The sequence below is a fragment of the Pygocentrus nattereri genome, chromosome 17 (assembly GCF_015220715.1).
Source record: "Pygocentrus nattereri isolate fPygNat1 chromosome 17, fPygNat1.pri, whole genome shotgun sequence".
Lineage (NCBI taxonomy): Eukaryota > Metazoa > Chordata > Actinopteri > Characiformes > Serrasalmidae > Pygocentrus > Pygocentrus nattereri.
The window spans coordinates 30203129-30215824 of NC_051227.1; the positions used below are offsets into that span (position 1 = coordinate 30203129).

The following is a 12696-nucleotide window of genomic DNA, read 5'->3' on the forward strand; positions in this document are numbered from 1 at the left end:
TTGCCGACATATTTATTGTTCTCCGGAAGAGCACAATGTTTTGGTGACGCTGGGCTATTTTGCTAAAATATCTTCATTTTATTGCATTTATAATGGCATAGAAATAAGTGTTAAATGTCTATGTAATGATGTAATGTGGTCCCAGTTTCTACTTTTTAGAAATGTTTATGTGCCAGTTGTGGCAGATACACATGCGGGGAAATATCAGTACTGGCAGATACATACGCAGGAAAATATCGGATATCAACATCGGCCCACAGTTTCCACATCGGTGCATCTGTAAAACAAACTTTTAGTCTTACGTCTTGATCCATTTGTGTAGACTCAATGGATTAACCATCAAATACCTTCTACCTTCCTCTGTGTTGTTGTTGAATATTACACTAGAGAAAGATTTCTCAACTTAGAAAAACAAAAGAACTGGGCTAATGTTTGAAACGAGCTCATGAAAAATGCATGAATCGTGCTTCTTTTTATATAATAGTGTCATGTTGGTCTAGTAGGTTACACGATGCGTGCAGGATACCCCCCTGAGGGGCGAGCTGATATTAATCAAGATAGATCGCTGTGTTGCCTTTATTGGTGACGTCATGGTTGTTTGGCAAGCGCTCCCCAAAGGCACACCACACACACACACACACACACACACAAAACACTAGTGCTGTGGACTCGAGTCCAGAATGGGCGGGGCGATCATGCTGGCGTCAATGGGCGGGGTTACGTGACGAGCCCCTTCTCCGCCCCCCGTGTGGGTCCAGGGAGGGGGAGGAGGGAGCCAGAGCTGAGCTGATCCCACGTGTGACGCTGCTTTCCCCGGCTCGCCACTGTTCTCTTAGCGGGGGCTTCGGCTACAGCGGTTCGCTCTGCCAGCCAGCCAGCAAGCCAGCCAGCCAGCCAGCCAGCCAGCGCTCCACTCACTGCCTGCGGTCGGTCTGCTTCAGCTATGGAGGCGGACGGGAGCCAAGCCACATCTGGGAGTCCTAACGATTCACAACACGACCCAGGGTAAGGGAGGCAGCGAATATTTCTCCTCCTTCTTTTTTTCTCTCTCTCTATCTCACATAAGCACTCTGACTTCTGTCATGTTTTTTTTCGAGCAGCCTGAATGACAAATGTGCTTTTCTCCCTTTTTTTGTAAATGTTGATTAATTAAAAGATCACGCTCTGTTTCTGCCTCCTTTTGTTCACCGTGTGCTGGAGCTGGCCTGCCCCCTTTAGGAGAGACAGCTTCGGCGGGCTAAAGCCTCAGCTCTGATCCGCGTCTCTGTCTGTGCTGTGTGCCTTCGTTCTCGCCCGCTTTTTTCCTCTCTCTCTCCCTCCCTCTCTCTCTCTCTCTCTCTCTGTTTGTGTGTGTGTGGCTAGCTAAGTAGTTAGCTCCACGTCAAAATGGCCGATCTGACATCTGGACTCACTTCTGCTGTGTTTCCCTCTTGCAGTAAAATGTTCATCGGTGGCCTCAGCTGGCAAACTTCACCAGGTAAGCGAGCCGCTCTCGGCGGGGCTGGGCCGGCCAGGCTGGCCGATAGCGGGGCTCTCCGAGCCGGACTCAAACGGCTCCGGTGTGCCGCTGCTGGGCTGTGTGTGCGAGTGCGTGTGTGGAAATGTGTGCTTGTGCGCGAAAGCTTCTTTTCGTTTCGTTTGAAAGTCCTCTATTCGACCCCTACATGCGTTGAAGGGGGCGTTTTCAAAACACATACACATAAATAGCACTTGCCTGCCTGACCCACGGACGGTCGCCTAATCTAATCCGCCTTCTCTCTCTCTGTCTCTCCTCTTCTGCTTCCAGACAGCCTTAGAGACTATTTTAGTAAATTCGGAGAAATCAGAGAATGTATGGTGATGAGGGATCCCACGACCAAACGCTCCAGGTAAAAATAAAAACAATGAACAAACAACACTAATCGCCGCTGTGTGCTTGCAGTGCTGCTCTCGCTGATGTTTAGCGCTGAGCTTTTAGTGCCATGCAACGATCCGCTTTTGCAAGCCGTTGGAGCAGCCAGTGCCAGAATGCAGGGTGACATTGGGTCCCAATAACATGCTGCCTGCTTGCTCTGATTTAGCTCACTGTTTTTCTCTAAGCCCTCCTGTTTTATGCTGTTAGGACGTAAAAGCAGCCAGTCTGCATGATGACAAATGGTGAGAAAAGTTAGCTGAATGTGCACGAGATTAACCCATTAATGTCCTTGCATGAAATTTGTAGTTTTCCTTATTGTGGAGCATTTTTAAAATTAGTGTTGTTTTTCTTGAGCTCGATCATCAAGGAAGTTTTCAAATTGATCAAGCCGTATGAATTTTTAGGACATTATTGGTCACATGACTACTAATTTTTTAGCAATGTAATAGAAAATCTTTCTTGTGAATAAAAAAATTACAATTATGTGTAGTATAATTAGATTCTCACCAAATATAACGTTTGATCACTTTCAACCAATCAGAGCAATTCCTGTGGCACATGCTGGACACGAATGGGTTAAAATTATTAAAATATGTGTGGTTGAAAATAGAATATGCTCAGCTGAACCAGAAGTTATTGAGGTGTACTGTTGAACTCCTTGTCTGTGCTCTCTCTCTGATGTAAATGCCATTCTCTGTCTGTGTGTGTCTTTTTTTTCCCAGGGGATTTGGGTTCGTTACGTTTGCGGATGCGGCCAGTGTAGATAAAGTCTTAGGTCAACCTCACCACGAATTAGACTCAAAGACGGTATGTTTACATTTTGCTGCCATCATCTTTCGCAGTGCTGTTTAAATTTTTTCAATGTGCCGACATCTATAGTGCCTGCCACACGTACGCTCCTATCAAACCCATTCACGTCTGATGACGCCCCGTGACATTTCTCATCCTACCACTCGCACAGCAGCAGGCACAGACGCAAATAAGTGGTTGGGGTAGTTATCTCAGTCTTAGCCCGGTGCCTTGGCGGGGTTTAACCCTTACTTTGCTGGCATGTTTTGCTCCAGTCTGGTTTAGTTCAAAGGGAACACCTGCTGTGCTCTGGTTTTGTACTGAGTGCAGTTCATGTCAGTGGGAAGGTTTGCTTTTGACGTTAGTGTATTTAAATCATTATTGCTGCATTGAACCGGTGCCAAGCTAAACTAATGTGCAGAGAGACAGTGATGCATTACTTCATTGCCTGCATTATACTGAGATTGGTTGCACATCCCTAACTTTGTTTTGCTCATTATTATTGTTTTTGTGAGAGCAACTGAATCGTAAAGATGGATTTATAGCTTCTCTGGCTCTGGTTTCTGGATGGAGTTTGTCTGTGGAGTTCAGAGAGCATCCTGTTCATTTCTGTTGGTGTTATCAGGATGGAACTGTGTCTTTTTATGAATTATTGTTTTCTTGGTGATAAGAATTCATGCCTATTCATATTTGTTGATGTTGATTATTTTGATGTATCTTATTTATTATTGTTTTTTTTTATTCATTACTTGCTGTGGTTCTGTTGCAGTTGCCCAAAACACATCAAATGATTATTTTTGCACACTTTAAAAATAAACAGTGATGTTTGTCAAAAAGCATTTGTGTTTTTATGCATAGTGGTAGTAGTTTTGTAATGTCTAACTGAACATTTTCATTAAATGTAGCCATATGTGTCTGATTTCTAATCTCATATCATCTGCAGATAATGCTTTAAAAATGCCTGAAATTAAAGTTGTGCAGCTTATGCTTCCTCAGATGTCGACTTCAAGTGAACACAAATATCAACAAGTGTGACAGACAAGTTGCTCAGGATGCTGTGTAGTGACGAGTGGCTTATCCTTTGAAACCTGCTCCAGATTTTTGTTAGTAGCGCTGTCAAAGGTAGATCTGCAGCCTTTCTGCAGGAAAGTGAATTTCTTAGGATTATTAGATTGCTCCATTTTTTTTTTTGTGCAACAGATGCTCTTATATTGTGCTGTTAACATGTCTGAGGGGCAGCAGATACATGGCATACAGATTTGTGCAGATGTATTATTTGGATGTTTCTCATTGAAGGTGGGTGGGGGCGCAGAGAGGAAGAGCTATTATTTGGGGTGGCTGGGCTTGGACGAACAGCCCAGCGTTGCTTTTTCTGTGTCATTTTAATGGAGGCAATACTGCTGGAAGCCAATATATATATATATATATATATATATATATATATATATATATATATATATATATATATATATATAAAAAAACAAAAAACAACCTGTATATCAGTGTTAAAGGAAACTCAAAGTGCAGCAGGACTAATGAGGAAATGAGTAAAGGCTTCTTTTGCTGCTGTTTTTTCTCTGAAACATGGCATTATTGAAAACTCTCCATGCGTTTCACATTTCTTTTAATGATTTAACAGTTTATCAGTCTGGAGATGAGCTACAATTTAAATAAAGGCTCCTGATTGGACCGATTTAGAATAGCCGGATGGGAGAAAATAATGTAAAGTAAATATTTAACAACTTTGGACCTATTTCACACACACAGTCTCTATCTAATGAAATTGTAATGAGGATTCTCCAGTGAAAATTCTTTATAGTCTGCTGTCTTGGTCTGGAAAACTGTTAACAAAATTACATCCTCACTGTGCAGAAACATATAATTTACCCTGGTTGTTTTATTTTCTGTTTGTTGAAGGACTCAAAACCTGTTATTGTTTCTAACATATTTTATTTCTGTCTTATGTTTTGCTTATTTGTGACCAAGAAGATTTTGTGGTTCACTTTGCTCATATGAGATTAGAGTGCTAAATTTGGTCAACTGCAGATTAACCTGTTAAACTCTCTTACCCACACATAGATGAAGGTAGATTACCACGGGTAATTTATTTAAATCCAGTTAGTCGACGCAGTTAGTTAAGTCTTAATTGATAGGAATAATGTGTAGAAGTTTCTGTTCAAATGTTCATGAGCTAGGACAAAGCTAATACCAGTTTTATTGTCTTTATTTTCTCAGGGGTCGTGTTCAACAAGCACTAATCTGAAATGAGAAGATGCAATGCATTGAATTAGCAGTGAGCTAATCTCCATCCATTTTTATAGTGCAAGCCATGTGACCTTGCGATCAGCAGTGATCGACGAGGATAAACGGGTAAAAGGCCACACATTAGATTTATGTAGGTTAAAGGTGAGAAGTTCACGGTGGTGGCAATGACTGAAGTTGTGTAAGCGCTAACTTGGCTGTCATTAGCCACCTCTGCCAGCATGCGTCTTAGAGAAACGTTTAAAGCTAATTTAGAAAATGAGCGGTTATATCTTTGAGTCTTGTGCCAGTATACGAGTTAAAAGTGGGTTACATTACATAATCGCTCCATACATGTGTAACTCTAGTGTTGTGGGTAAAAAGTAGGTCAAGGTTTGACATTTCAAATGTTTCTGAATGGTAGGGAAGGAAGAGGAGGGGGGGACAAAAGAGAAGAAAGAGCGAGTGTTAGCATTAGCAGCGTTGTGTCCAGGATTGGTAGAGATTGGGATCACGCGGACAGCAGTGACGGGGCTAAAGCAGGGATTAGCAGGCTGTGGATTGTGATGTCACCCTCGCGGCCGGAGGGACGGCTGAATGGTTCCGCGCTGAGGCGTGACCTCATTGATAAAGGTGAACCCTGGAGCTCCTGCTTAAGGCCACTGGCTCAACATTTGTGACAAGAGCTTGGCACAAAAGCAGCAGTGGTAGTACAGGGATGACCCCAAACTAGCCTCTGTTATCCAATGCTACTGTTTACCAGAGGCTGGGGGGCATCTAGTTACATTTACCCAGTTACATGTGCTCAAGTACAAAATTGTACTTCAGTATTTTCAATTCATAATATTTTTGCTACATTCTCAAGTAAATTTGTGAGGGGATTTCTTTTTTCTCAGGAACATTTTAGCCACAAAATGTACTCAAAGTGCCCATATCACCAGGTTTCTTTTGCTGTTTTGAATTTTTAAAGTAATAAATAAACTGTTAGTTCAAAACATTGCATTCACTGCCCAGTCGAAAACGTCCACATATGGAAACTATGCTGCAAAAAACAGTCCATTTTGCATTTGTTATGATTTCATTAGAATCAACTCATTTACATAAATCCACCCGTTCGGGACTTTACCTCTGCTCATTTATGCTGGCCTGCTAAGGAGAGTTTCAGCTCTGAGTGCTTTTTAAATTAGACACAATACAGAGCAGCAAATAAGAATAGAGGACATTTGTGTTCATCAGTCTTAAAGGCACAGTAACAGAAAAGTTGGACACCTTGTCATGTAAAAATGAACTATGACCGCTTTGGTACAGAAAACCACACAAACATTATAGGTGGAGCTCAAGGGAAAAATAAAATTCAAGAAAAACACGGGTCCTAATGACAATTTTGTGTTGTTTTGATGATATCTGAACTGCAATGTGATTGGTCAACTCTGGCTTTAGTGGTTTGTCATTTATTTTAGTAATAAAGTAGCCCAGAAAGAGAAGAATAAGTCCTAACAAACTTCAGCTCCTGTGCTGATAGATGCTGGATGTTATCAGAAGTTTCGCTGCAGTTCTATAAGTAGTTTAAATAGTTTTTTATTTCTAATAAATTATTTTGTTGGTATGACCACTCATACGAGGACCGTTACTTTTACAGTACTGAAATAATAACTCAAGTAGAAGTGGGTGATATGGCAAAGATATCACCATACATTAAGCCATTTTCACAATAAACAAGAAGCTTCAGAATATTTGGTGGATGTTTCCAGGCTACTTTGCCCACATCTCCTATTTATTACAGTAGCCACAGTTTTTAAAGCAAGGTCTTTTTTTTTCACTTTTTTTTTCATTCTCTTCCTCTCCACATCTCTTAGCTCATATGTATTGAAATTGATTTGTTTCTGTTTGTTGCTTTATTTTCCACTGCGTGTCTTCCACTTCTGTTTAATTCCATTCATGTTCAGTGTAATTAGCCTAATTTGAATGCATAGTCTGTTCGAGCTTGTGATTACACTTACTGTTATATTTTGTTTCGGGTTGGCGTTTGTATTGTATTTTTTTCAACACCTGCATTGCCAGCGCTTGGCAGTTTCGGGGCTATTGAATGTATGAGAATGGATGTGAGCCGAGCAGTACGGCGAATTTCTTGACACACTTTAATATTTCACGTTTGATTAAAAACGGTTACGTAAGCTGCGAATGTAAGAACCTGGAGTGAAAATTGCATTGTGTGTTGACAATTGGTTGCCTGCTGCAGTCCTCTCTAAAAGCAATCTGTTTTAGATTAAACACTTTTCTGGATGAATTAAAGTATAATAAAAACAGCATAGCACCCCCCCCCCCCCGAAAGAGTCTTTAAAAGGCAGTACATATTACAATTCTATTCACACAAAATTAATTTTTGAGAGGACGTTCTCCTGCTGAAGGAAAAAAGTGATTTTTTTTTTTTTTTTTTTTTACGATCAGCTTTTCCTTTTGCACACTGTAATGTCTTTTTCTTCCGTTTTTCCACTTTTTTTGTATGAAGTGACAAAGCACTAAGACACACTGTATATTCTAGTGCAATATTCCACTAATGGATTTTTTTCCCTTGAGTTATTTTTCCATTTGATGCGAACACTGGAGAGGTCTTTGCACCGTGCCCATCCTCGCATGCATGATCATTCAGCATCCTTTTAGTCAACAGGGCATTTTAGTGCACTCGCTGTCCAGCGAAAAAGTGGTTTTTACCCTCTCATTTCTGTTCAGTTCAGTATCAGGTGAGCTTACTTTAATTTTGCCTGGCCTTCAACCCCACGGACATATTAAAAATATTTGCAGGTCTCTGAGCATGTCATAAACCTTTACCTGACGAGTCACTTAACTGAAATCAGTAATGTCTATTTATCATGGATGAAAGGATGCTCTTTTCTGCAGTTAATTCTGTTTTCCCCCACAGAGGAAGGAAACGCTGCTTATTATAACACCTTTCTTTTTCGTTTACTGTCATGTTCAGCTTACGTGATGTGATCATTTGAGCTACGAAGATGAAAGACGTTCGACTCGAACGTTTGATTTTCTTCATCTGAATTATTAAGAGGACTCTTTTAGGTGCAGACATTCATGGAAAAATAACTGGTTGTACTGTGCCATGTTCTCGTACGTGTGGATTTGTAGTTGTGAACTCTTTGTGCTGTAATGTTGTGTGTAGCGAGTGATAAATGGTGTGACGTGTTTATAAGCTTCCGCTGCTGATCCTTAAGTTGAGGAATGTCTCAAGCAGATGGTTCTCTAGGCCTTTATTCAGACAGGAACCGCAGGAAGGAGTCACCAGTAATGATGATAATCCCCCTGGAGGGAAAGAGGTTGTGCAAGTATTGATCTAATGCCCTCTCCTGATTCTTCGCAAATCTACAGCGCTCACCAATACGAACTCCGTCATGTCAGCCTCTATTCTTCAGGGACCAGAGAGCCGTGTCAATGAAGCTGTCAAATGAGAACTGATGTGTTTTTTGAATACTTGACCTGTACATTTGCGTTACACATCTTACCTTTTGTTAAAAGGCCTGCTACAACCAGAAAACAACAGTTTGGTTATGTAACACATAATGACATTACGTCATTTTGCATTGGTTGTGCAGTGTAGTTTACAGTTGGCAGTCAGAAACTGCTAGAAATATTGTCACTGAATTATTTTGTAATTTTCCACTGAATATTATCTCTCTTTCCTTCTTCTGCTCAGATTGACCCTAAAGTTGCCTTCCCCAGACGTGCTCAACCCAAGGTAAGACAGCATTTCTTTTGTTCTAACTGAAAATTCAGCATGCTATTTTAGTGAATAAGGCATTTCTGTGATTTGCATAAGATGGTTAAAGTCTAAGTGTTCAGGGGCATTTGAATCTGCTCAGTAGTCTAAAGGCTTTGGCATAGGCTTACTTTTCCTTATTATTAATTAATTTATTTAATATATGTCTCTTCTTGGCAGTAGCACAATTAGACTTTGCCATAGATTCAGATGAGGCTGATATGAGAGCTGATTGCCTATTAAATTCATGCAATATACATGCAATAAACTGGGAAGATACAGTAAAGATTATCTTGAGGGTGCTAAGGGGAGTAATCATCTCCCACTACATGAATCTAAAGGTTACACAAACCTCGGAAATGCTGTAGTCCTTGCTTAAACAGAAGATCATTAGCAGAGGAATGGCTTGCACCGTTTTATTTTTTTCCCTTCAGTTTTCCGACCCAGATAGGTGAGCGTTGCCCTCAGTGCTAAAAAAAAATGTATTATTCAGCCATTAGTATTTCTTGTCCTGCCTGTGCTGTCCATGTTGGCAGAGAACGTCCTGTGGAGGCTCTCCAGTGCAGACTGCAGCGTCAGCCAGGTGGTCCGTGCCCCAATTTTAGCGTCTGCTGCTGAGCACTTGTGTCTTGGCCTTTATAAGCTGGAGCTTGAATTCTTCCTTGGCTGTGCTTTGGGCCGCCAGCATTGTTACCCACTTTTGCAAGCGGCTCCCGTGACCTAAATCAGTCCCGTGTTTTCTGTTATAGCAGTCTGGTTCAAGTAACATTGTAGAGTTGTGGTGGATGATATTGATAAAATGTACTATTGCATTTTACAAATTTTCCAAGCATTTCACAGTATCAGGTATGGAAGGTAGCTTTATTGAAGGTAATGCCCTGTATGTCTTTTTCTGATGTTGAAACATTCCAAAATGTTCTGAATTTTATTAAACTGGAGCCTATTTTTAATTGAAGCACTACATTTAAGATGAGGGGCTGAAAGTAAGCTATCATGCTCAAACTGCTCAAGCACTCTACTCCAACGTGACATCACACAGTGTGATATTGTGCAGTATTTCAGGCTGGATTTTTTACAAGATTGGATCACATTCATTCTTTTCTTTTCCTTGCAATATCCAGTCCGACATTTCAGGCTGACATAGACCCGATACTGATACCTCCTGTCGACTCTGGTGCCAGTTCTGTTAATTATAAATCTCTAAAATTACACAAAATAGAACATTGTATTCAGCAGTATTGTTAATGTTAACCACTCAGAAACCACATTTTTAGAAAAAATAATAAAATATTGCTTTTAAATGTACTTAAGTGTCAAAAGGAAAAGTATCTTGAGTTATAATATTATTCAGTTTTGTTAAGGAGAACTGTGTGGCACAGAATTCTTAGTCAAGATGTATGTAGCCATTAGTACACCTACTTTTACTCAGGTACAGAACTGTTATACTTTGTCTACACTTTTCTTATATTTTATTTCAAAACAGCCAAGGTCACCCAGCGACAACATGTTTTTGTTATCTATCAACACTGCTTAGTAAAACTGGTTTAAACAACGTATTGGACAGTACCAGTAGTGAGTTAAGCGTATAAAAAGCTGCATCTTGCCACAGCAGAGTTAAGAGAGAGGGCCTGCGAGGTGGCAGGTGTCCATAGCACACTTGTCTGGCTAATTAAAATAAAGAACTTTTCCACTCTGTCCAGAATGGGGCTGAATCAGTGGAGGAGAAATGACGCTCTCTTTCTCTCGCTCTATCGCGAACACACATGCCAGCCAGGCCGGTCCAAGCACAGGCCGCAGGGCCCCAGGCCTAATGCCGCTTCTTGGCTCAGTGTGGGTCCAGGATGAATGGGGGTATTAATGCCGGCAGGCTCCAGCAGCGGCTTCTACTGCTGCCTTGCGTTTGTACTTGCTATTCTGTGAGCTGAAAAAAAAAACCCTGACGAATAACAAATTTGATGCAAATACATTTATACCCTCTTCTCCAATCATGAGATAGTAGACTCACGAGCTAGGACAACTGGCAAAGAGTAAGCATGATGCAAATGCATTACCACTTTCTCCTCCAACCCAACGGCAAGAAGCGTGTAAGTACGAGCAAATAAAGAAGTGCAGCGAAGGAGAAAAAGCTCTAAATAGCTGTGCTGTTTTGTCTTTGCAATACTACCCTGCCTTTTATTTCCCAAGGAAAGCATGAAAACTGACAGTGGCTTGCTTTTTGCTATGATCGTTTTAACGGAGTGGCCAGTTATCGCAGTCAGAGCTGGAGATTGCTTTTGCTGCTGTTGTTATTGATCTTTTTTTTTATTCTTTCACACCACATTTGCATAACATATCTTTGCGTGTCCTGACAAGATTTTAATTGATATTCGGAGTGAGGTCACTCTAGCAGGCGACGGATTCTGCAGAAATGATATTCCCTCCGAGGAAAAAGTGTCATTACCCCAAAGCTACGTATTTTTAATTAAGCTACCATGCCATTATAACAAGCCTGTAGGAGGAACCTGTCCAGGTTGATCATATTTTTATCACTGCGGTCCTCCTTTTTCAGCTCAGTTCCTCCATATCCCTCTTGTTGGAACATGTAAGGTATTACTATTGTCTAGCCTCCATTGTTTCTATGCCCTTGAGCAATTCATTATTTTGGGGACAATGCAATATGGAAATAATACTTGGTGCTATTACCACATGTGCTCCTTATAGCTTTTTATATCCTCCAAAGTGAAGTTTGTAGGTGAGTCACTGACTTTGAAAGAAATCCGCCTCGCTCAAATTAGAGTACGGTTGCGGAAACTAAAGCAAATTCGGTCCATAGATGTTATAGGCTGATAGGAAGCTAGAAAAACTGTGGGTTTTTTTTTTCCTTCAAACATTTAGACATTTCCACTGGAATGTGGCCCTGTGCTTCCTTTGGACCGCGGGAGATCGTACCCTTTTCACCCCCTTTGGACTTGTTCTCAGTGCCCCTGGCTACCAGCCACTGTTTTTTTTTTTTTTTTTTTTTTTTCCCCTTTTCTTTTTTCTCAGCCTTTAAAAGATTATTGTGTCATTTCGCTGACACCAGCTCCAAACACTGTTAGACGCTGTGTAATGAGTTTGCGATTGAAGGCTCCGAGCAGCCACCCCTCTGGTCCTCCGACTTTATTTCACCAGAGTTCTCACCAGCGAATTCCATGCCAGTAGCTATAATCACCCTAATGAGTGACATTATCTACAAAAATGGGAGCTATACTTGAAGTGCAGGCAGAATGAGGAGGAGTGGGGGGAAAAATGGGGGGGGGGTGGGGGGAGGAGGTAAAAGGCCCAGTACACAGCATAATAGGATGCTTCAGTTCCAGCAGCAGCGCAGCACACAACGAGCCTGAGTGTAGACGTCCTGGCATTTACCGCCATGAGAGCTGTCAAAACAATGCCTGTGCTAGTTGTGTTCCCTCAGCTACATCCATAGCAATGCTAGCATGGGATTTAACCAGTTGGTGGGGGTGAGGGGTGGGTAGTAGAGATGGTGTCAGAGACAGAATTGAGTTTACTCTCTCATGTCATGCCCCCCCCACCGCTGTTTAATTCTTTTCTTATCCCATGTACTTTCTCTGCTGTCTCTCATGCTTGTTTTAAGTAAAAATATTTGCACCTTGTGTACTACAGAACGACCAAAGCTGGAGGGGCCCATGCAGCAGCCGCTGGGGGGGAGACGCAGGCCAAGTTTTTAATGAAGTCCAAAAGGTGCTGCTGTGTGAAACTGTGCAGCCCCTTGCTGTTGTGACGGACGCTTGCTCTCAGAGAGACAGAGAGACAGAGACAGAGAGGCGGGCAGCCGAGGTAGCTCAGAGAGGCACCCCTGCCAAACAGCCCACTGACGCTCCTTTGCCAATTAAGTGGCTAGCGAAGGCCCGGCTCAGTCCCACTCTGCCGTCACCACTGCTTTCAATTCACTCCTTGCTACTGACAGCTTGGCAAAGTGTCTATGTTCTCCCCCCTTTCCTAGCTGTACTCTTTAAGCATGTGTTTT

At 41.7% G+C, this 12696-nt stretch overlaps 1 protein-coding gene across 13 annotated transcripts in view; it reads left to right on the forward strand.

The window, feature by feature from the left end:
- Positions 1–774: 774 nt before the first annotated feature.
- msi2b (musashi RNA-binding protein 2b) overlaps positions 775–12696 on the forward strand; it is a 300205-nt gene continuing 288283 nt past the window's right edge. For all 13 annotated transcript variants that reach the window (XM_017694954.2, XM_017694953.2, XM_017694952.2 and 10 more), the window contains exons 1-5: positions 775–1005; positions 1437–1477; positions 1787–1868; positions 2617–2701; positions 8628–8669. In XM_017694954.2, the coding sequence (XP_017550443.1) occupies positions 944–1005; positions 1437–1477; positions 1787–1868; positions 2617–2701; positions 8628–8669 (312 nt within the window). In that variant the 5' untranslated portion in view covers positions 775–943. The remainder of the gene's footprint in view (positions 1006–1436; positions 1478–1786; positions 1869–2616; positions 2702–8627; positions 8670–12696) is intronic.